This window comes from Crotalus tigris, unplaced genomic scaffold (assembly GCF_016545835.1).
Source record: "Crotalus tigris isolate CLP2741 ecotype Arizona unplaced genomic scaffold, ASM1654583v1 scf7180000018477.2129921, whole genome shotgun sequence".
NCBI classification, from domain to species: Eukaryota; Metazoa; Chordata; class Lepidosauria; order Squamata; family Viperidae; genus Crotalus; species Crotalus tigris.
Genome location: NW_024097029.1, coordinates 1,993,328 through 2,019,669, shown reverse-complemented (window position 1 = coordinate 2,019,669; position 26,342 = coordinate 1,993,328). Strand labels below are relative to the sequence as shown.

The 26,342-nt window shown below is 36.4% G+C and overlaps 1 protein-coding gene across 1 annotated transcript in view; it reads right to left on the bottom strand.

Moving 5' to 3' along the window:
* The window catches only part of SCN2A (sodium voltage-gated channel alpha subunit 2), a 121,056-nt gene that overhangs the window by 16,935 nt on the left and 77,779 nt on the right, over positions 1-26,342 (bottom strand). The window contains 8 exon segments of the mRNA XM_039352798.1: positions 12,392-12,868; positions 13,824-14,180; positions 14,602-14,775; positions 16,113-16,351; positions 20,021-20,153; positions 22,869-23,216; positions 24,121-24,414; positions 25,999-26,205. Of these exon segments, the coding sequence (XP_039208732.1) occupies positions 12,392-12,868; positions 13,824-14,180; positions 14,602-14,775; positions 16,113-16,351; positions 20,021-20,153; positions 22,869-23,216; positions 24,121-24,414; positions 25,999-26,205 (2,229 nt within the window).

Below are 26,342 nucleotides of genomic sequence, written 5' to 3'. Positions count from 1 at the left end.
TGGTGAATTATCACATACTTGTATCAGTCTTTTTTAAAAAAATATGGTAAAGCTATAGGCATTTATTCATAGGTACAAAGCTGGTTTCATAAACTCTAACCAGCTTAACTATTAGTTTGATGAAGAAAGTACTTTACCATCTTGCTCCAGCTTGAGATGTTAATTTTATAAGCAGCAGAAAGATTTAGTTACCTTTTAAAACTTACTGAAAGTACTTTGGATGATCCAAGCAGTTTTTGCCAATAAAAGCAGGTGTTTTTTAGAGTCTCTTCCCATTTGTACCTAACCACAGCACAAACAACTGGCAACATCTTTTTTTCCAGTGCCCCCAGAGTGTTGCTTGCATCTTAACCCCAGCCCACTGAAAAGGACAGCTTAAGCCTCCTTTTGCTGTACCAGTGGAAAAGCAATATTCCCACCCTTTATTCTGACACCATCCAAGGAGAACTTCAAGGGGTGTAAAATCTGTTCCTCTGTGGCACTTATGCCATTTTAAGGATAACAAATGACTTTAAAGACAGGCAATAGACGCAGGACAGAAGCAGGATGAGGACAGAACACGCATCGTCTAATTTTCTGCCACCTCAAGGATAATGGTTAGCACGTCTATTCTCTTATGGAGGAAAATACCTGTTTTATTTCAGCCAGTTTGTGATTAAATATTTGTTTCTGAAAAATATTTAGCATTTCATGTTGGTTATTGCACTCTACCTCTAGAAAGCTTGATATAATTACACCCTGCATTTTTTTCCTCCTTAATATGGTATATTGTTACTTGAAATGTTACAGTAGGAAACAAACCAGAATTAGTCTAAAGGCACTTTTCAAGCTCAATTCTCCTAGATGTTATGTAAATCAATATTGGGAGATTAATTTTGTATTACAAAGAAAATCAACTTCTAAAATATTTCACCACCAGTAAACAAAGTAGACATTATTGCTTAGAGAACATGTTATACAGTACTCAGTATGAATTATAGATAACTTTTAAAAAAATGATCTTACTAATGCCATGTAGTAGCGATGTAATGGAAATACAAACAGTGCATATTCATTCATGAATATATATTTTTGAGAGTACAAATAATTATTCTATAGACCATATTAAAAATAATTATAATAAAATGTACAATTTTTTGATACTTTCCATTGAGTTTTTAGTTATGAAAATCTAGAATTATGCTTTAATTACCAGTAATAGTCTAACTAAAACTGACTAGAATATAACTTCTTGATCACATGGTCCAAGCAGGCTTCTGTAATGAGCTGGCATATTATCAAAACCAGTCAAAATAATAACGTTTCAAAAAATCGTAATATCCTGAGAGTCAATTTCATTATACATTTGTATCCAGGATTTTAAAATATTTTATTGTACACCACCATTTGTGACGTACGTGGTTATAACAATTCTTTTTCTTTTCCTTCCAATTACATCCATGAATAGGTTTTGCATAAGAATCATTTCCACATATTATACTCATGATGGCACAATCAGTCAATGCTAATCATAAATGACATATTCTACCATGCTTATAAATTGGTCCCAAGTGAAATTTCTATTATATAAAGTTATATTACATTGAAATCAGTATCTGGCTTCCATCTAAAGCTGTTTAACTACAATTATGCATATGCATATCTCAAGCAACTCAAAAACATCCCAGTGGACAGTGCACAATTTATGAAATAAGTATATACAGGAATTATAGCATTCACTACCTCATTCATTCTACTAGAAAAGTCCAATCTACTTGCATAGTAAATGCCAGATGCAATCTATTATATAAAAACTGCAATTTATTTAAATGCACTAAATTTCTCTATTTAAATGAAAACTCTTATGCCCATGACCATTGTTGGACTGAAGCATAAATTCCAATCTAGTTTTTTATAATATTAGTTATGTATATTTTATATTTAAACATCAAATCATCTTGTATTTTAAAATTTAGAACTGTATAGCAGTTTGCTTGCATCATTTCATCCCTGTTTTATAGCACTATTGTTACAGCAATAGGAGCACAAAAGCCAAAATAAAAATAAACAGGCATCTTTTTGCTTTCCAGAAAGAAAGATGGTATATTTTACATTTTCATTTCAATAAAGAGGCAAAATACTTTCTGTGTATTTTTTCATAAGCGATGAAGTAAAAGAAACCACAAATCCAAATTTGACCATTTCTTTCTTTCCTTTTTTTAAAATATCCTTCATCTGCAAGTCATTCATTATATTAGTATCTTGGGTATTTCATGTGCAAGCAAAAAGATCAGGGAAAAATTAGAGAAACTGATATCATGCAAGTAAGTACTCTTACATTTAGCCTATGAATTTACAATTAATGAATTGCAAATTTAGGCTTGTAAAATTATTCTCAGTGGAAAAGATGGTGTTTTTATAATAACCACAACATCTGAATTAGATGCTGCACAGAAGCCAAACCATTAAGAAAATGAAAGATCCCCAAGCATTTGAGCTCTGCTCATGCTACTGACCGACAGAGATGATTACATTGGAGGGGTGCCTCCATAGCCCTGCTGTAATCTCAGAAAGAGTACATAGGAGAAGGGTGATCAACTACCCATCTTCAAACACTTCAGCTGGAGCTATGGACCAGGACAGCTATTAAGAAAATAAGATAACCAAGTCATAGCACAAGTGAACACAGTGCCATATATTCATACATACATATCACACCTTTCCTTGCAGAATGCAGAAAAGGATTAAGAAAGAGTAAGCCAAATGAATTAAAAACATGAAATAAGTACCTTTCTGTACTTTCTAATATTTGCGAGCGATCTTTGCACATCCATACACTGATTTAAACTATACTGTAGACTTTTGCTGGCTAAACTTGTCCTCTCTTTTTTTTTGAGAAGCTATCTAACCACAACTTTTTCACTTTTGTCTTGACTCATTCATTCTTCCTTTATATATTGTTGCAATTAGAGCCTCATTTGTTCTGTTTATGACCAAAGCACCTCATCATGCTTCTTTCAGACTAATAGTCAGCTTTCTATTCATTCTACATTCATTCAGCACCCGTTCATTCTTGACCCTATCTTTTCTTTTCTTTTTACAACATGCGCTTGCTTGTACTGCATTCAGCTGACTGTGCTATTTCTCCTGACATCTCCTACTCTCATTTAATCCAACAAAGTAGACAAGAACTTACTTCATACACGCACTCTTTTGCTTCTTCTGACCAATACTCATTGTTCATAACAAACCATAAACAATCCACTACCTGCTACCAGCATTTGCACATCTTAAAACATCTCCACTCGTTTTCCTAACTTTGCTCAATGTTTTACCAATGTACAGTACATAAATTCAACAATTTGCTTTAGTTTTCGTTACAATTTATAACTTGCAACCATTCACCTAGTTTTTCCCTCTTCAGTATGACTGCCTTGGTATTTTAGTAACTGACTGGCAGATTCATATTTCTTGATGCATTATATCAGTGGTTCTCAACCTTTTTAATGCCGCGACCCCCAACCGGTCGTAAGTCGAGGACTACTCAACTGGTCGTAAGTCGAGGACTGCTCAACTGGTGCAGCACCGTTTGCAGAATGGGACTTTTGGCAGGCTCAGCAGGGCAGAGACAGCCTGGACAATTCCTATTGGCTTTTGAAAGCCAATAGAATTAGACTCTATTCAAGAGAGGCTATTCTATTGGCTTTCAAAAGCCAATAGAATAAAAGGGAGTAGCACAGCTAAGGAAAAGGGGAAAAAAATGGCGGACTGCATTGTTTGGCGACCCCCATGAAATGGTCGTTCGACCCCAAATGGGGTCCCGACCCACAGGTTGAGAACCACTGCATTATATAATCTCTTTCACTGCAAATGATTGGGGTTCTCTGCCAACAACCTGCTATCATCTGTATGCAAAAGTACATTCGCATTCATGTTGCTAGGCAATACATCCTTGTTTTTACTATAATCTCTCCTTATACATTTATCCATATATGTATTAAACAACCAAAGAGACATTACATTTCCTTGTTTTTCCTGTTGTTCAAGTGTTGAACAATTCACCAAGCCTTTCATTATTTTCTCATACATGTTTACTTTCCTCGTTGTCAAACTTCTCTCCTAGCCATCTAGATTGGAAACAATCAAGCAAGAGCCAGTCTTTCAGAGTGCTGATTAGTGATACTTATTAGAAGGAAAGTTAAAATCACAACGTAAGAATTTTAATAAATGTTCTACTTTCAAACAAGAACCCAGTGTAGGCAGTCTTAAGAGGCAAAACTCTGGCTTGTTTTCTTGCATTTTTTTTTCAGTGCAAAGTGAAGGAGGTTTCTCTCTTTTGTGATGGTGGGGCAATTTGCATCTTTTGCTCGCATTGATTCTTATTCATGTGAGAAACTGCTCTCACAACTGCATGCATTCAGTCGCCAATTTTCAATTCCACATTCACACAATCATTCTATGATTCAAGTCTATTCATTTTATCATATACTTTCTCCAAATCAACATACATTTTCTCACATTTATACATTTCAGTAATCTAATGAACAGCAAAAATATGTTCTATATGCTCCCTTGCCCAGCAAAAAGACACAATCAATTTCCTTTACCTTCTCAGTCAAAATTCTACCTACACCTTTGTTGACAAACAGAGCAAACTAATCCTCCTGTAGCTTTTATATTCATCAGTACTTTTTGCTACTATCCCCTTTAAAGAATATGAATAATGGCACTCTCTCAATTGTCAGGCATGGGCATATGTCTATGTCTTACATTACATATGTTGCAACTCATTCCTTAAGAAAATCAAATAATACTTTAACATTTGCCTAATAATGCCATCTATATTTTTATCTTTTTTCAACATTTTTATAGGCATTGTGACTTCCTTTTTGTCATTTTTTCTTGAGCATTAATATTTGTGCTAGTAAAAAATAAATAGGAGATCCCAGTATAAGCTGCCTTGAGCTTGTTTGTTTATTTATTTAATTTATATGCCACCCATCTTGAAGTAACTGGAAAAAGTGTTAAAAACAAAACAAAGAAACAATCATTTTCATTCTGTTCCTAGCAACCTCCACTTGCTCTTATCATATGTCCAGCTTCTATTTATTTTGTTGGGAAAATACTATATGAAGTAATCTGCTTCATAGATAGGCTCTCTTCCTGCAGTTTTCCTATTTCCACTGAAGGTAATTTCTTCCATTTCCATTTAGTAAAGATCTAACTTGACACTACCTAATAATGGTTTGTCCAACAGTGACTCTAGAAAACTATGACACCAAGTCATCAACATCAGAGTGACATGTATGCTATTCATGCAAATGCCACATTATGTAATTGCACCCTGTCTCTGAATGGTCCAATTACCCAATACTACTATAGATTCACACTTGCCCATTTTCATCATACATTAGGCTGATATGGCACCTTACACAAAGCTATCAAAGCCTACTGAGCATATTCGTGTGACCTGGCAGTTTAATCTATAACAACAGAAACTTCTAAAAGATAAATTGTGAAGTCCAGACAAGATTGAAATTGTTGATGTCACCCCTTCAGTTAAACTAGGAATCCAATGTTATGTAGAATTGTAGGACTACTTTTATTGTAACTCTATGTAACAGAATCTTGACAATCTGAATGTGCTCCCCCCTCTTCTTTATTTTCATGAAAACTAGGGAATGTCTCATATGAGACATTTAATCAGATTACATTCCTGCCATAGTTCTTTTTAAGGTGACATCTGTTTTAGTAGTTCTTCTTCCTGTCCCTCAAGACCATTCCCTCTGCTCTCCACTGCTAAGACTGCCTATTCCACTATCCACGTTCATCAGCAAATTTAATTACCCCCAATAGTTAGAATTGCAAAAAGAATATATGATAGATGTAAATAATTTAAGATTATATTTAGGTTTCAGTCAAAGACTATGTGGTGATTCAGGTGTTGGACTATGAATGAGGAGATTCAAGTTCTAGTCCTTTCTCGTGGAAACTCACGCTCTCTCAGCCCAATCTATCTGACAAAAATGATGGGAGAAAAATAAATCTTGTATTGTACTTAGTCTTAGATGTTAAGCATACACTAAAAAAGTATACTAATTATTTTTCTTTTGTGAGGAACACTCTCATTTATATGAAGACCCCAAAATGCCAAGATGAAATAAATTCAGCTTCATTAAACATATTTCAGTTTGGTGAGACTTCATTAAGAATAAAAACATAGGATTGCATTGTTAAAATTCCAAAGGCTGTCCTCTCCACCCTCTAATTTTAAAATAATTGTTAAAATAAACTGTCAACTTCATCCTTTATGAAACATGCCATGACTGGCATCTTACCCAAACAATTTACTGTAGAAAATAGGCCACATTAAAAATGTTATTGAAGTTCAGAGGCTATATAAATATTAACATATCCTTTCTCTCTGCATAATATATGCATCAGATTATACACTGCTAATAGATTAAATGAGTACATTCTGATATATTTTTACTGTTGCTTTAGTTTTCAGAATTATGTGTCTGTCATATGCCAATAAAAGATACAAATACACAGATACAATTAGGAAATATTCTTCTTTATATACACATCAAATTTGTTATCATGGTTTCATTCATTCGGCAAAATGACATTGCCAAAGGAAGCCGCTTTTCAGTTTAGAAAAGTGAAGCTAATATCGGAGTTAAGCATGACTGCCAGGGAATACTTTTAAAAAGCAGTGAACCAGCCTAATTAGTTTCAGAAAGCAGCGAACCAGCCTAATTAAAGCATTCTGAAAGCACTCCTTTTTATATAAAAAAAATCAACTTCTGGTACGATTTCCATATTTGTATTCATATTCATCACTTTGAAAGATTTTTTTTTAAAAAATAAGATTTTAAGCAAAATGTTAAAACGAATTCTTCGTGTTATATTCTTTAATTAAAATTAGAAATTAGAAAAAGGGATTAATGGGAGAAAAGACTAAATGAGGATGACAACAGAATGATGGGAGTTAGAAGGCAGCCTGTAGAAACTGTTTTATTATTGGTGTTTATCATATATCTGGGGAGAAGAATTTTAACTTACAGGAAAACATTCTTTCTTAAACCAGCTTGGTGGCAACACTTAGCCAACTTAGACATCTGAACAGGATCAACTCTGGATAGGAATTGAGATGGGAAACTTCTGGGAATACGCAGACTAGACTAGGAAGTTGGCAAAACATAAAGGCAATGTCCAGCTACTTGTATATCACACCAAGAAAAGTGCAGGATTGTTCACATTAAGTGATTAGTTTTTCTTGCTGTCTAGATATTTCGTAAACTAATGGAGATTTTTTTCCCCAGCATGAAGGGTGGCTAATGATTATAACACCACAATGGAAGAAGAAATCTTCATTTGATTTGGAGCAATGGATTGTTTATACAGTATATCATGTTTGTCAACATTTGAATTATGAATTGTCAACACAGGGACAAGCAATACAGTCAATGGTTTTAAAGTGGGTCTATTTATAAAATAATGTAATAGCCCTCTTTTTTCTTTTTCAATTATAGTGATTATAAACTTTGAAGTGATATTATTTCATTACCTCTGCTATCGGCAGATTTTTCCTTCAATACAATAAAATTATTGTATATCAAATTCTTAAAGTTTTGAGCATAAAGAAGCAAATTTGTACATGCTTTTTAGTTGCAGTATATGCTTGATGTATTTCCACACATGAGAAAGAAAACTGCATCCAATACTAAGGATAATGTCTCTGGAAGAGTATGCATTACTTCACATGGACTATGAGGAACCAGATTTTCAATGAATCACTCTAAATGTGTTCACAATAGCCCATTAATTTTATTTAGAACTGACAGTTTTGGGATTGGTATATAAGTCTCAGGGCCAGTCTATTTTCTTAAATGCAACTTTTTTCAGTTATGTGCAGAAAAAGAAAGTAAAATGGGGGAGTCTTGAGCTCATATCCAGAGAATCATTCTTGTGAACAAGAAGATTAATGTTTACATTTGAGAATAACTTTAAAGCTTTAAAAATAACCAGAGAGGACCTAATGAGGGCCATCATGAGACAGTATCATTTATGCTACAGTTAATTAAAATTTCTCTGGCCCCCAAAACTGTCATTTTATCACTTCCAAAGTCAGTGAAAGGAACTGTCATGATTGTGGGCTTGGTTGGCGGTGTTATCACCTTGTCAACATACTTTCATTGAAAACAAATTCAGCATTGGTGAGGCGGTTTCTGTTTTTTATAAATAATGTTATCGAATCTCTGCAAATTGGTAATATGTGTGTTCAAATTTATTAAAATGATGATTCTCATTATAAAAAAAACACCCTCAAAAAGCATGAAGATAATCCAACAAAGTATAATTGTACGTAGAATAAAGTTCACCCCAGTTTGATTAAATAGTGAATACTTTAGTCTGTCCAGAATTAAGCTAAACTGATGCTTTCAAAGTTGAATATATTACATGCAGCTTGTAGGCATTGCTAACATTTTATGGTAAAGAAACACAAGTGAATTAGAGTCCAAAATCCTATAAATGTTCCAGTTGCAAGTACTGCCTGACCATGCTGGGATGTCAGTCATATGACTCAGAGGGGAGTAGCGGTGAAGTTTCTATAATACTGCAATGAATGGGGAAAGGAGATGGCAGAGTAGCATGCAGGCCAGTCAGTACCCATTTAAAAAAATATCATATAGAGGTAGAACTTGCTTAAGTAACCTGTGTAATACTGGTGCTGTTCGTTGCTGTCTGACAAAAAAGCACCAGAGCTGCATTCTTGAATGATCCAGCTTGATTTTAATCCTGCGAGAAGTAAGAATGGTAGGAAATAAATTTGCATACAGTATCTTGGCGTTTAACTCCGGATAGGTAGGTATGATTTGACTTACCAATACGATTATTTTTCTTAAAAATATATATAAAAGAAGAAAATAACTGCATGTTTTTATATGAAGAATGTTCAGATTGGCTCTGAAGCATGTGCTGCTCAGTATTCTTAGAATTCATCATGAGGCAAGACTAAATGGAAGTGAATTTTTAAGACAGAAACTATACAGTATTGACATGTTGAATTAGAATGTTTACTTGGAGACCTGCAATTTGTTTGGAAGTCACGCACAAAGCAGGAATATTCATATATACTTTAAATATCTAGCCTTAGTACTGTATGCAACAGAAAACATGACCTAGAGTTTCACAATCAAAACATTCATAAATGTTTTCTATCAATCTTATATCAGCCAAAATCTGGACTGCATCCAGATTTAGATGTGTGCACTGGAGTTGATGCAAGTGAACTTCGCTTTCTCCTTTTTCACCAAGATAACGTATCCTATGAGATGGGGGCGGGGAAGAAACTTTATAAATCATTTAAATAAACAATATATATATTTTTTTAAATTAAGATCAAGAAATCAAGACACGGGTTAACTTATGTAATGACAAATTAATTATGGAAATTTTGCATAACTAGGCTTTCTAACAGCAGGCCACACATTTTATTGCCAGGGCTACATGCCAAGGCAGTTCCAATTATTTGTATTATTAACATGGGCTACGCAAATTAGCCATAGACGAACAGCTTACAGAAGCACAAAGAGTCAGGCATGAGTCCGAAAAGTCCATTTTGATCATTTATTTACTTGCATGAAAAAAAAGCTTCAGAACAAAATCTAATTATTATATGTATGAAGGGATAGTTACAGGTTTTCTTACTGATGTCTCTGCAAAATTTAAGCATGAACTTAAAGGCTCACTGTATTTTCTGTGGATGAGAAATATGAAAGGTCCTATTGTGCTTTCTCATAGGATATTAAGATCCCACTAGGCTTTTCTTTTGATAAGAAGCCTGTCACCACACAGGGTGCAACACCAGTCAGGAGTAAAAAGAAGCACAATCTTTGATGAAACTCTACAACATCTCAATAAGAGGAGTAATATTGTGAGTTGAGTGGTAGTCAGACAAGGTTTCCTTGTTCACGTACAGAATTCCCACAAAAAAAGGAGGACCGTAGCTTAAATCTCTCCTTTGGAAATCAAGGAGAGATTTACAATCAATTAAGAATGGGTCATTAATGTTATTAGATTTTGTTTTTGAGAGACTCTGATGGAGAGACCCAATGGTAGTAATTAGAAAAGAATGCAGTTATTCTCATTTTCTCATTTACAGAGGTTCTCTTAAAAAAATAATGGGAGAAATAGTGAGAAAAGATGAGAGGATTAAAATGATGAACGAAAACTTTCCAAATTTTCATAAAGTATTGACTGAATAATATTTTCTTTCTTTCTTTCTCTGTCTCTTTTAGCCTCCCAAGTACAAAGAAAAAAAAACTGTTTCAGAAAGTTAAGTGAAAAGAGAGGCTGGGGACACAGTATAAAAGAATGCTGAGTTGTGAGAAGTTGGGTGGTATAGAATTCCTGTATTGGAATGGATTAAAGAATGAATAAATAAATGTTGCCTTTTTTCTCAGCTCTGGAGATGGCAGCAATTTCAAAAGTTTATCTAACAGATGTCCAGTATTTAAATGTTCAATATTTAGCAATATTAAAATTCAATCTTTGAAGTATTGCATTTACGAAATGATGGACAATTTATTTCCAAAGTAGCTTAAAACAACATCAAAATCTTAAAGGAATGCAATTATATCGTATAACTATATGTTAATGAACATTAACGAAAGATGACTGATGGTGATAAAGAACTCAAGAAATTCAAACTTAAGAAATAGTAATCTTTTTTTTAAATATTGTAATATAGTTATTGAAATATTTATGGATTCTGATAAGCTATGTGTAAAAAGCCCTGACTAAATCAAATAAGCCATGTTTAGAATCAATTAAAATTTTTCATTGCACAAATGTATGAAAACAAATCTGATCAAATCTTTATTATGGTCATAGACCAGCATAAGGAAACTGGATATGGTCATTGAAAAAGTATAAAAGTACGGTTGTTAAAAAAGTATAATGTATAATAAATATAAACATCAAGACTAAAAATAAAAATTTAAATCTAAAAGAGAGATTTAAGCAACTATTCAACTCTTCCATGGAATAAATCAGATTGGAAATTTAAATTTCTCCTGATTACAAACTAAAATATTAAAAGTTGAAAATATTAGAAGTTGTTTGATAGAAAAATTACCACAATTTTTATATTGCCTGAAGTATAATACCAGATTAAAGGAAAGGAATATAAGTCTGTAATTTAGTAATTCATCTGTAATTACTAAAGTTTCTAAAACAGTTTGAACCATTATTTTGTTGATTTTTTTTCCATCTTGATTATTTTATTTCAATTACAATGTTCCATGATTTTGCAAGTTCCTCTGGAAAATCTTTGCCATGAAAGGTAGACTACAAGTTATATAAAATAGCTAATTAATTATCAAATTATATATCATATCATTGGTATTTCTAAAAACTGGGGTTGCTAATCTAGCCCTTTATAAACCAATCATTAAATTATAAGTGGCTTCTATGAGTACAAAATGGCTTAGTTTTTTTCCTAGCCCAAGAAATATTTTATTTCGGTTACATCCCTTACTGCTCTGGAATGAAAGAGCTTTCTATCCATTACTTAGACAATTAAAAAAATGTTTCATAAATAACCAAGTTCTAATATTAACCAGGTTCTGAATCTGGCTTTAATGAAGCAGACTGAGATTTCTCCTCAAACTAATACTGTAAATGCAATTGAAACCACAATGGCAAGAAAAGTTGGGAAAAGAAAAATGGCTTTACAGCTGGTTTGGCAGGATTTGAGACTGTGCGAAGCTTTGATCCTTTATTGAAAAAAAAACTTCAACCTCTAATGATTTACAAAATAATACACAGAAAACAAACCAAGTGAAATAAGTGCACCCACTTTTTATGTGAATGCTAGTGTGAGTGTGTGCAGAATACTGCAATTTTCATCAAACCTAAATCATCAATAGGTCATTTAGAAAGTATACAATTAACACTGAGACATGATTGATTTACATTTAATTCTGCAAGTTATTTTCCATCCCATTTGAGTCAATTTCTAAATGCCGAAGAACAGAATGGCTCTTGAGTTACAAAGGCCTCTGAATGGACACAACTATAAGATAAGCTAAAGAGCTGTGGAGCATCTTCTAAAAATTCTGATATCAATAACTAACATTTAATTGCAAACCTGTGTTTTTTTTATACGTTAGAAAAATAAAAACATTCATGGCCTTAACGTTAAACTTCAGGGAAAGGCAATCATATCTAGAGTGATTTTAATGTACAATTATAATATGTTGGCATTCAATGTGAACTATATTAAAATATTTATTTGAAAGATATGAAAACAGTGATCTGTCAGTTAAAGTTTTTAATAAGTGGAACTCATGTTTTGAAAACACCACCACAATATATGTGTTGCATATTACATATGACTTACCTCTTTGCTTTCTTCCAGATCTGACTCACTGCTAAACTCCTCTGTATTTAAATTTTCAAAATCTGATTCTCCAACAGCAATGGGTACTGTCACAGTTACACTTGGGTTATTTATGAATGACATGTAATCACTTTCATCAATGATGTATTTTTCCACGCTGCTCCCTATGCCGCTGGTCCCATTGCCATCTTTCAGATAGTTAAAATCTTTGCCAATATCTACTATTACATGATTAGAAATGCAACTGTCTTTCTTATTGTTTAGATCTTCAAGGGGCTTGATTTCATCCAAAGCTTTTTGTTTTCTCACGAATGCTTTTTGTACAAATTCATGAACTTTTCTTTTTATAAAATCTATTCCTTTCTGAATCCTAGCCACTGCAATCTGGAGGTTGTTCATTTCATTATCATCATCTGTAGCAGCAAGATTGTCTGAACTGAAGGAGCTCAGGAGCAAGGCCAGAAAAAGATTCAAAACCTATTAAAAGAAAAACAGGGTCACTCAGTTTATCATGCTATTAACAACAACGTCTGAATATTTTGGTGTAAGTGTTGCTTCTTCTTGATTATTCTTATGTCAGACTATTCTAATGCCTATGTTCTGCTTCCTAATCTGGTATCTTTTTTGAACATAAAGAACCAACACTGAAATAGATCAGCATTCTTATTAACCCACTTCTGTGTTAGGTGATATTCTGTAGCAGAAGATGTATTAATTTGACTGTTTAAAATTCTCTAACACTGTTACTGACTAAACATAATAATTCAGTTTTCCTAATCATGATTTGCATTTTTCATCTAATATTACCATCCTTCAGGAGCCAAAAAGATGTTCTCCACCTGTAGCATAGACATCATAGAGTTAATTGGATCACTGATCTGACTTCATATAAAGCAAGGTCCCCGTGTTTCCCTATTAAAAAGGGATAATAAGCCCACGACAATTATAATAGAAATACCCTTAAAAATACTCTCCTGCCCACCTAGCAGTTTGAAAGCATGCAAAGGCAAGTAGATTAATAGGTACCACTTCGGTGGGAAGGTAACAGTGTTTCTACACCTTTGGCATATAGTCCTGCTGGCCACATCTCCACGGAAAATGTCTTTGGACAACGCTGGCACCCTTGGCCAAGAAACGGAGATGAGTACCACGCCCTCAAGTACAACATGACTGGACAGGAAATCTTTACCTTTTATGCTAAAAAACCCCACCCTACTTTTTGAACGTGGAAATGGAAATATTTTTCTACATATACCAGAGGGCAGGAATACATATTTTGTATTTGCACGACCTGCTGACTACAATAGAAAAGTAAAAAAAAAATCAAAATTGGTTTAAATTTTAAATGTATGCCGATTGTTCAATGTCAATATTTAAAGAATCCAGTTGCAACGGACTACTTGCCTTAAGTGGACGTTTGCTTGATACATACCACTAAATTGCCAATCACCATGACCATCATGAAGACAGTAAGGCACAGGGGCTGTCCAGCAACCTCCATACAGTCCCACATAGTCTCTATCCATTCTCCACAAAGAACTCGAAAGACAATCAAGAAAGAATGAAAAAAATCATTCATGTGCCAGCGTGGGAGTTCACAGTCGTTGGAAATCTTGCAGACACACTCCTTGTAGTTTTTGCCAAACAACTGCATTCCAACCACGGCAAAAATGAAGACAATGATAGCCAAAACCAAAGTCAAATTTCCCAAGGCACCTACTGAATTGCCAATAATCTTTATCAACATGTTTAATGTTGGCCAAGATTTTGCCAGTTTGAAAACTCGAAGCTGAAAAAATATAAAAGCACACAGGCGTCAGTATCGGGGTTAATGATTTCTGATTTTAATTATTTTTCATTCATAATAAAAAAAAGAGTTGTTTTGTGCAGAAATTCTGCTCTGGACACTGGATTTAGAAATTCATGTGAAGGTTCCCCTGAGTAAGTAAAGTCAATATGTATTGGTGGCTTAAGTAATTGTGTTTGAGACTCAAGACTCTTGGAAAAGATCTTATTGGTCTTGATGAATTTAATTCCTAAGAAAATATTGATCAAACCTGCTGTTATATTCTTCATGCAATTAGCTGCTGACTTATTTTAATTCTGAATAACATTCAGGTATCAGAATGCAATATGTGTATTCACAATTTGATTACTCTGATTACAAAATATGATCAAAATGTTTCTTGAAACCTTCTGTGGATATTTACCAATCTGAAGGATCTTAGAACTGATAATCCTTCCACATTTGCAAGACCCAACTCCATCAAACTCAGGCTGACTATGATGCCATCAAAAATATTCCAGCCTTCTTGGAAATAATAATAAGGATCCATGGCAATTATTTTGAGAAACATTTCTGCTGTGAAGATGCCAGTAAACACCTACATACAAAAATATTATTTGTCATCAGTCCTAACTAACAGTCTATTCATAAAAATGTTATTGAGAAAGATAAAGGCAAACTTTAAAAAAATACCTCCAATTCAACAGTTTGATATTTTGAGAAATGGAAACGTGTATTTTGATATGTGCATACCATTATTTTTATATGTCCTTACCACTAGGCATAAGATTCAATCTCACACACTCCCCATTCATAAGGAAGCTATCCCACAAGTTTCCCCCCCCCCAGTATTCTTTATCTAATAGAAGACAGATCAGGATCTACAAGTAAATCTCTGGGCATCTATAATAAATTAGCTTATATTTCTGATTGATTTTCCCACCACTAGCAATTATTAGAAAGGTCTATTGAAAAGTAGAAAAAAATGGGAATAAATATTTGTGCAAAGAGAACTTTTGAACTTAGTTCTGATATTCATCACAAATTCCCGGACTGAATATATAGCAAGTACTCAGATTTAATATGTACTTCATTCTTTTAACTATCTGTCCATGCCATTATTTTGCTTCTGAATTCTTTGCTGGAACTTCTAAATACTGATCTCTGCCCCCCCCCCCCCGCTAAAGATCCCAATCATAAAGTATGTCCATTTCTTGTCTACTTTATATGGTTTTGTGTCTCTAGAATTACTACTTTTTTTTAAACGGGTAATTCCTTGGATTGAATGTAAGCATGCAAAGCAAGGTCTTTACAATCAAGCTCCTTCTGAAGAAGTGATTGGGAGCATTTATATTTTTAAAGAAAATACAGTTTTACATATTCAAGTCACCACAAGGTATTCAGTAATAAAAGAGTTAAAATCGAAGTATAAGTTCACCTCCTATACATTTTACCAACTGTAAAACCGGGAATAGAAAAACAATGTCTGTCTGTCTGATTCTGTCTGGGTGGTTTGCAATTAAAAAAAAAACCATGTTGATTCATTAGTAGGGTTCCTTTCTGCATTTTGCTTCAATGCAGGATTTCTCACGGGCAGCTAAGTATTCATTGGATCTGGTTCCTCTTATTCTGTAGTGTTCCTTTCATCATTTGTCCTCCTGACTCCCCTGCAGCTGCTGCTGGGAACAGCAGTGAAGAAAGCATTTGATACCAATCCCTCTAGAAACTGCCAGATTTTGTAAGCAGCAGTTATCATGTCCTGCCTGCACTTAGCTTCATATTTAGAATTCAAAATATTACTAGCATTAAATCATGGCACATTGATTTGAATGGGACCTAAAGAAGAATGACTTAAACTTGATCTAAGTAGAGTCCAAAAAATTCAGCAATCTGTCCAATAAATATTGCTCTCTTATGGGACTGCAGAAGACTTACCAAGTTTCCAACGGATAGTACATTATTAAACTGTTGGGTCATTGGGTAATGCTCCATTGCCATAAACAAAGTATTTAAAACAATGCAGATGGTAATAGCAAGGTCAACAAATGGATCCATCACAATCAAATTAACAATATGCTTTATTTTCAGCCAAGGAGTCCAGCAATCCCAGATTAAGCACATGTTAGCAAATTTGTACCAGCAGGGAGGGCACTTCTGCCTGGATTCCTCAAGTTCTAGAAAGAGTGAAAAGAAAGCAGATGGCAAGAGAAAGTTCAAAAAGCTACCCAACTTATCCATTTCAACACATACGTTAAAGAAACAGCATGATGGGGATCCTAGGAATAACTTCCCTCATCTTATTTTTTTACAAGTGGCCAGAAAAATGTAAACAACTATTCTTTACTAAACATGAATTGGAATAAGAGGCATATTAGCAGTATTTTTCTTTTCTGTGTAGTGGGGACAAGGGATCTTCCTCTGTCTTCCTCTCTGGTAGCCACATAGCAATGATTTGCTTGACTATAATTTAGGGCTGGGTAAGTCTCCGTAGAGATGCCCCGTTTTGATAACATTCTGAGAAGAGAATCCATCGAAAGTTGCTGCATGACACAGCTCTACATGATTTTTATCAGTGCAGCAAAATGGTTATATTACTTCTACAAAGTCCACAAGAAGATTTTTATACAGCATCCTCCAGGACTCCTGCAATCTTCTCTGGCACTTTCAGAACATGAAAGAAGATTCTGTGCATGGAAATATCAGAGAAGCTTCTGTATCCCTGTGCTAACTGTCCTGACCCCTCTTCTAGTTTTTGCAAGTGTAGGATGAGGCAAAGTGGAGGAAGAGGTAAAAGATTACACTGAAATGATGAGGCCATAGGAGCCCCCTTATTAAAGTAAATTGCCTGCATCTTTGTTGAGACAAGACACATCGTCTCTGTCAAAAGATCTACTGTAGTTAAGAGTTTCAATTGGCATTAAGGAAATAGGGCTACACTCTGATCTGACATCATACAGCCAACCCATGGTTGGTGTTATGCCTGGATCTGTACCAATTTACTGAAATATTTGCTTTGCAAATCATATTCATGCTAACCATGCTTTGTTGTTAAGTTTGCATTTGAAAATTATGAAAGTCTGGAGCAGGCAAGATCTAATTAGAACCCTGTTTTAGCTGAAGAAATTATTGCAGCATAAAAATCAGACGAAACAGAGGAAACTGAAAAAAGAAGCATAGTTCACTCCATTCGATTGGAGCGAAGATTAGAACATTAAGAATTCTCTCCTAGAACAACAAATCTGGTGTCTTTACTATATATATGTGTGTGTGTGTGTGTGTGTAGGTCGTTGGTTGTTCGGGTTTTCTCCCGCGTAAAATTGGAAGTGTCTTGGCGACGTTTCGATGAAGTCCCATTCGTCATCTTCAGGCTGGTGTTTTCAGCTTCATGCTTCGTGCGAAAACCTCAGAAAACATATATATATATATATATATATATTTATATATATATATATATATTTATATATATATATATATATATATATATATATATATATATATATATATATATATATATATATAATAAAATATAAAAATGAACACTAGGGTAATAAAAACTAAAGAATTTTTTAATGGGTTAAAACTATAAAAGTTTTAAAAAGCGCCAAGCTTTCGCCGTCACCTGCCGGCATCCTCAGGGCTGGCGTGCCAGAGAATGAGAAGGTCTTTTTATAGGCGTGCCGAGGTTTGCACTCGGCTCCTTGATCTTGGTATGGGGCCTGATTGGTTCAGCCGTGTGTAGTTGGCCTGCGCTTTTTTTCTCTTCTTAGTTGTATTTTTATCCTCGTCCGTCTCCAGTTCTCCCAACCTCAGATTAGCTGAATGGCAATTCCAGTTATTTCGGTTGCTTTCATGTTCCGATCTCACCTCAGGCTTGGGTGGTGGTGGACGTTCCAAGTTCCTTTCTCCGCCCCGTTCTGTCCGGTTGCTACTTTTAGAGTCCCATATATTTCCGGTCTCAATGCTTTCGGTTTTAATATGTTTATCATCCTGGTAATCCCGTAAATTGTTACGAGTCTGGTATAGCGTGGGGGGGTATTCCGCATGGTGGAGGGGTCGTCTCGTGTTCGTTGTCATGCCCAGCTGTCTCGCACGTGTCTTACTCCGAGTGCTCAATCCTGGGGGTGTGTGCACAGTCATCGGGGCGCGTCCCTCCTGGTTACCGTGTTCTTCCTTAGTTCTCCCCTTTTTTACCTTGTTGGAAGCGCTCGCGTATGTTCTATGGGAGTCCTCAGGATCGTCAGGTAGGGGGTATGACAGCTCTATCTCTCGCCCCCTGCCGCTCTCCGACTTTCCTTCCTCCTCTCCAACGGTATGTAGGGGTTCATCATCAACCCCCTCCCGTGGTTTGTCCTCATAGGAGCTGATCGTTCCAGCTACATGGGGAGGTTTTCTCCTCCTTTCCCGACCAGCTGCGATGTTTCTTTTGGTGTGTGGGCAGGCCATTGAGTTTGGTGATTCCTCCGCATTTTCACCTGCCGTATCTTCCCTCATCTCCTCTTTGTAGCCGGGGGTCCGGACCTTGGTTCCTGTCCCATGTAGCTGGAACGATCAGCTCCTATGAGGACAAACCACGGGAGGTGGTTGATGATGAACCCCTACATACCGTTGGAGAGGAGGAAGGAAAGTCGGAGAGCGGCAGGGGGCGAGAGATCGAGCTGTCATCCCCCCTACCTGACGATCCTGAGGACTCCCATAGAACATACGCGAGCGCTTCCAACAAGGTAAAAAAGGGGAGAACTAAGGAAGAACACGGTAACCAGGAGGGACGCGCCCCGATGACTGTGCACACACCCCCAGGATTGAGCACTCGGAGTAAGACACGTGCGAGACAGCTGGGCATGACAACGAACAAGAGACGACCCCTCCACCATGCGGAATACCCCCCCACGCTATACCAGACTCGTAACAATTTACGGGATTACCAGGATGATAAACATATTAAAACCGAAAGCATTGAGACCGGAAATATATGGGACTCGAAAAGTAGCAACCGGACAGAACGGGGCGGAGAAAGGAACTTGGAACGTCCACCACCACCCAAGCCTGAGGGGAGATCGGAACATGAAAGCAACCGAAATAACTGGAATTGCCATTCAGCTAATCTGAGGTTTGGAGAACTGGAGACGGACGAGGATAAAAATACAACTAAGAAGAGAAAAAAAGCGCAGGCCAACTACACACGGCTGAACCAATCAGGCCCCATAACAAGATCAAGGAGCCGAGTGCAAACCTCGGCACGCCTATAAAAAGACCTTCTCATTCTCTGGCACGCCAGCCCTGAGGATGCCGGCAGGTGACGGCGAAAGCTTGGCGCTTTTTAAAACTTTTATAGTTTTAACCCATTAAAAACTTCTTTAGTTTTTATTACCCTAGTGTTCATTTTTATATTTTATTATGAATATCCCTAGGGTTCACATTTTTAACCTTTTTAATCGTCATATATATATATATATATATATATATATATATATATATATATATATATATATATATATATATTCGCACGAAGCACGAAGCTGAAAACACCAGCCTGAAGATGACGAATGGGACTTCATCGAAACGTCGCCAAGACACTTCCAATTTTACGCGGGAGAAAACCCGAACAACCAAAGACCTACATACAAATACCCGCGAAAACCATATATATATATATATATATATATATATGGTTTTAATAGTACTGGTAATAAGGAAAAGTTTATATTGGGAAAACACAAATCAATAGGCACCAACAGTCAATTAACAAAATTTAAATTAATGAATATGAAGATGTTTATTTTTGAAATGGAAATTCAGCCTTTGCCCTCTGAATTTTAGAAGCCTTGTTTAGATGGGATGCTTACCTTCCATTGTGTTGGTAAGTATGCTAGCTATGCTCATTGCTCTTTGCCTTGCAGTAGGATCAGAGAGAAAATCCATTGACATGTGGTAGGAACTGGAGCACCTTTTTCTTAGTTCTGTTTCTGTAGTGGTGCCCTGAAAATATTGGATTTATCAATTGGAAGAATATGGTTATTTGACTTGTAAAAACAGACTATGCATGAACAGAGTACTAAAGCTAGCAATATTCAGTCCTTTGATATATCTTCTGCATATAAAAAGTAAGTCAGAGAGATAATTTGGCTTGAACAATCATTTCTGTTATCAAGTTTAGTGCATCTTGGCTCAATGCTTGTTTGCAACAGTTTCCCCAGGAGTAGTTACAGAAAATATTAACTCTCTGTAGCCATCTGTCATCTGGATTTCTGCATCTCAGATAGTCCTAATTAAGGAAGCAATCCATTTAAAGATGCCTTAAGGATTTATCTAAGGACTTTAAGGGTTTAGTTAATTATATTTGCATACAAATAAAAAGTTACATCAACTTCAATTTATAACGCTCAGATTTATTGTGGACTAGCCTTATAATTACCCCCTTTTCATTTCTCCATCCTATTTGTATAGTATGAACATGAGGAGGGGCTTTTTAAGAACAGAGGAACAAAAATCTGATATGAATGAAGCTAACTGGTCAGCATCATTGTTCCTTCTAGCAACTGTCGCTAATGACTAAAGCTACTAGATCTACTTTGTATAAATCTGCACAATCAGGACATGGCAGCAAAGAGTTCCTTTTCTGTGTTTTTGCTGCCATTTAGTGGCCATTTGAATTTGTGAAGCCTGGATTTTCATTTTTTTTAAAAATCAGAAGCAGTTGGAATGATATTATATGAAGAAGAAGCATTGCTCTGACACTGCCCTTGAGTTAAATATTGTCAACCTAATTTTCTGTCTTAGGGAACATTTTTTTTTTATGAGAACATTCCCATCAGAGCTATCCATCATCGTCAACAGTTTTGTTTTTCTGGATTAAAAAGAAAGATGGCTACTGACTGGTATCCTTTAGGGAGAATTACTAAATGTCTTAAGTTCACATCAAGAGAGTCCTAGTTCTCCTTTGTCCTTTAATGTTAATGTTTCTTTGATTTAGTTACATGACAAACTGCTGAAACGCTGTTCATGTTAACACAGTGTTTCAAGTTGTGCTTACCACCATTGAAAAATCAAGCAGGAACACTATAAAACAAAATTCCTTTATATAAACTACATTTTTTTCAATCTCCTCAGTCCATATGCACAGTCAGATGGCCACATTAAGGAACTAACCCACAGCCTCTGAGTTGTCTGAAAAGTATGCCTGAATAAAATTCACTGTCCCCTTTGTCAAGCTCTATTTTGCCAAAATAATATGGCTGGTGATAAATGTTGCTCTTACTGTTTCGATGAAAGGTAGATTTAAGAAAGCAATTGGTCAACTTCCCTAGCTTCATTTCCCATCCTAACAAGCACTGCTTTCCAGTAGGGAAGCTATCAGCAGTCATTCTCCCTAACGTGGGGTAGGGCAGGATTAAGCAGGACACTGAGCCACCAACCAAATTGCCTAATAGTTTGCAGCTACTGTATTCTGGGCTTGGCTTTGTCAGTTAGGCCATTTCTGAATGTGAATCGAGCACTCTTCTAAAAGAGCATTAAATCCTGAGTATGGGGTGAAGTTGGAAGTAGAGATTGACAACAACCTCCAGGTCAACTAGGGCTGCAAGAAAATGACAGTATTGACAAGTTAAGTCCTGTCCTTAGAGATGGCAGCGGTTCTCAACCTTTTTGATGCCACGACCCCCAACCAGTCGTAAGTCGAGGACTACTCAACCGGCCGTAAGTCGAGGACTACTCAACTGGTGCAGCACCATTTGCAGAATGGGACTTTTGGTGGGCTCAGCAGGGCAGAGACAGCCAGGACAATTCCTATTGGCTTTTGAAAGCCAATAGAATTAGACTCTATTCAAGAGAGTCTATTCTATTGGCTTTCAAAAGCCAATAGAATAAAAGGGAGTAGCACAGCTAAGGAAAAAGGGGAAAAAAATGGCGGACTGCGTTGTTTGCCGACCCCTGTGAAATGGTCATTCGACCCCAAATGGTGTCCCGACCCACAGATTGAGAACCACTGACCTAGAATGAAAGACAAGGTGGAATGAAATAGGCAAACGGTATTCCTTTTTCCCAAAATAATAAGGACAGTAGAAGTATGGCCACACAAAACCTCACTGGCAGAAGCAGAAAATCTATAACCACCCACTGTTGACAGAACCAGCAGCACGCAGCTGGAATAACCTGGGATGATATGACTCTTTTCAAAAAACGGAAAGGAAATTCCCTTTAGGTCACCCTATGATCAAGATTTTTTCTTATGCAAGATTCCTTATTATAGGAAAGCTCTGAACTTTAACTTATCAGGATGTGCTCTCCAGCATTCTTCTGAAAGCCTACTTTGAGGTGCTTTTTTAAAGTTTTATTTTAATTTACAAGCTAATCTAGTAGCCAAGAGAATTTCTAGTTTAACCTGGTCCGATGCCAAAGTGGTTGCGGATCTGAATTTAAGTTTCAAATCAATGCTGTTTTGTCCACTGCAGAAAGCTACCACCAACCCTTTGGGGATTTCTGACCCCTTTTTTTGTTGTTTTGAGGGCTTGGGGGAATTTAACAGACCAAATGAATGCCTTAAGCATTGCAGGTGTATAAAGCACCCATTCCAGCCCTTAAAATTCCTGAAAGCATCTCCCTGTCAAAATTGGGCCCCCAACTTTCTTCACATGCCAGGCAAAGTTTGGCACAGTCCTTGAGCCAATGATAGTTGCACTTCTGATCTCTTATTACCTCAGGAAGAAGCTGCCCAGCGGGTGACATAAGAGGAGGAGGCCCGCCAACTAAGGAAACCACCCCATTGCAGTCCACAGTGCTGTGCATCTTCCCATTTGCTGGAAGGATGGGCATCACCCTGGAGGATCGGCTGGCCTGACTGATGTTACTGTTGCGACGCTCACAATGCCGGTGAGGAACAAAGAGGGAATCTCTCCTACTCTCGTTGTCTTCAAAAGTGCTGTGCTCGTCGTCAGCAAAGTCATTCTCTGATCCAAGATCCTTTGCTCGGCCTCTGAAGCTGAAGAGACTCGTTTTGCTGCTGCGCCTGGGGGAAAACAGCGATCCGCGGATGCTCAGCAAAGACTGTAAGGGAATGAGAGATCAGAAACATCCATAAACAGATTGAAAGGCGATGGGAAAATTAAAGATCCTTCTTAACTATTGTGCAGCCATGACAATATAAGAAAAGTGAATACAGATATTTTGGGGTCTCTCAAGAGCACAGGAACAATCTCCATTATTTTTTTTAAAAAATGTTAAATATTTATTAAATAATTTCTAAATTAGTGCCACCATTTCTCTTGCTTTTACATTCTAAATATAATGAATCATAAATTAAAGGGTCCCTCTTGGAGGGAGTTGGGTGGTTTAGAAATGTGAAAAACAAATTGGTAAAATCCCGACTCATCTCTGCTTGCATCATCTTGGCATTTGCTTTATGGTGCAAACTAAAGGTTGGTATTCTGTGGGACCAGACAAGTCCCCCCCCACACACCTTTTAAGAAGCCACTGGCCATTCCTGGAGCTCTCTAGCGTTCACTGTTCCTTCTCTTTGCAGCTGCTGCCTTGCTATTATACTCTTCTTTTAAGCAAGCAAGAAACAAGGGTAGAGGAATACGAACAAGAATGGTAGCCTCCATATATGAGTGGACTAGGCCCATATCAGAAGACCAGACAGAAGCAAAAAGTGCCAGGAGATTGAGGCATACTCTTCTCATTTAAGGTGTACCCCGAAGAATTGCTTTACAATTTACACGGTAAGTTTTTCCTTGAGGCTTGCACAGAAATTGATATAGAACACAGAAATGAATTCTAAATCTGCACAATTACATATCAAGATGTAACGAACTAAGAAGACACATGAGAAGAAAAAGGGAAATGAGAAACCCAGGATTTTATTGAGGCGTAACCCATAAAGTTATCCATAAAGTCCTACAGCAGTGAAATATGCTTCAGGATCTACTTTGCCCACATATATTCTCCATACCTGGTGTGGGGAAGAAAACCTTTTTTCATAGGTTAATCTGTTCCCTTCAATAGAGAATCGAAAGCCTTTTCTGTGAATGCTGTCCTCTGATTCTGATTTGTGGAATTCATCCTCATCTTTCTCATCTCCTTCAGACTGTTCTCTCTGTTTTCTCTTCTTCCGCCTGTTCTTCCTCTCCTTTGCACTCTTGGAACTCAGTTTTGATGTTGCTGAAGAACTTTCTGAGAATCCACCCACACCACCAACTTCACTAAATTCTCTTGATTCACCCGCCGCCGCGGCTAAAGCTGCTGCCTGAAAGTTAAGGACATTTAAGATACATCATACCAATATATTAATTCAGAGGGTTTGTTTTATAAAACAGATGAGTTTGATGCTCATTATAGTAAGCCTACATTTCAAGGAAATAGGAACTTACCAAATAACATGGCATGTTTAAATGAATATGAAGCATACTTGATCTCACTCAATTTATCTCAGTATGTCAGGTTCAATCTTTTTCCAGCAAGGGCACTGCTCTGCACCCCCATAGATCTACAATTTAGAACGCCTTTACAGCAATCTTGAAATGCCAGTCTTTGCTTTCATCCACCACCTCTCAATTGTGTAAGAAGAGAGGTAGTTGTTCAGTTTACAATCTTTGCTATAGTGAGAAGTACAGTATTGAGCACAAAGACCAAGGAACAAAAAAGTTTAAGGAACCCTAAAAATACAGCCTTCCCCGGCAAACAGGTCAATAAAAAGCATGGGTGAATAACTTCTGGCTGAGGGGCTGCATGCAATTCTTTCCCCCAAGATTTCTGTGTATTCCAGCTTCCTCCCTAGTTGTAGCCAAATTTCGTTAAGTATGTTAAAATTAAACATGGTTTTAAGACTGGCTAAAGAGGGAGAGGATAAAGGCCTGTACCTAAGGATGGGGAGAGGGACAGGATGTGGTTATTACTCTGGATATGATTATTAATTTTTTTGGTTTATTGTTACCCTTCTTGCCCCACTAATATGCTATCCTTAATTTAAAAAAATAACTCACAGACAGGACATTTTTCTTTTATTGATGGGTCAGAGCAGCCTTATTAAAACCAGACATTTCTGCCAAAAGAGGGCAGAAGGGAATACTGGGAGGGGGGGAAGACTGAAATCCCCTTGCCTCTTTCATTAGGTAGCATCAAAAGGAAAGTACCTTGTCCACTTCTCTTTAGCAGATAGGACTCACTGATTCTTTTTTAATAAACAGGTCAAAATGAAACAAAAATCTTATAAGGTTTTTTTTAATGGTGTGTAGAAGATACATTTAATATCTAAAAGCCTTAATTATATTTTATTTCTGATGGAGGGATCTTAATTCATTCTAAAACTGTAGGAAAAACAGAGCTTCATTTAGCACTGTTAGTTGAAATTTTGCCTCAAGATAGGAGTGCCTTTCTTTTTAAAAATGGATTGAACTGTGGCATAGTGACAAAAGGAGTAAGCAGCACTGATATTTGGGGTCCAATGCTTCCTTTTTTTTTCTTTTTTGGGAGAACAATTTTTGAGGACAAAGAGATTTAGTTTTTATAGGTACATTAAATCTATTGGAGATTTAATGCATCAAGTTTTAGTTTCCTGTCCTCAAATGGTTCAATATTGAGAGAAGACATAGGGTAATTTTCTTCTTACTCCAATGGCCATCAGTACATAAGTTTGAATATATGTATACTCATGGCCACTAGATGTTGCCATCTTGAAATGTTTTAGTCACCCAGGATCTTGGAGTCAACCAGCTGGAAGCCACAAAATTTGATATAGTAAACCATGACTTTATATGTTAACTTTATAGTAAACCATAACTTTGTAATTATAGGACAAAACATAAAAGTTGTATTCCACTCATTAAGTAACCTGAGCCTCTTCTTGCTGTTTTTTCAGCTGCTCCAGCATCTGCTGGAACTCTGCCTCTTTCTGCTCAGCTTCTTCCATGGTGGCTTGATTCTGCTCTTCATAGGCCATGGCAACAACAGCCAGGATCAAGTTGATCAGGTAGAAAGAACCCAAGAAAATCACCAGGACAAAAAAGATCATATATGTTTTGCCAGCAGCACGTAGAGTCTATAAAAGAAAATAAAGAATAAATAATTTTAAAACAGTCCCCCAAAATATATTAGCCTCCTTTTATCTTATATCTAGGGCAGGGGTAGGCAACCTTGGCTCTTTTATGATTTGTGGACTTCAACTCCCAGAATTCC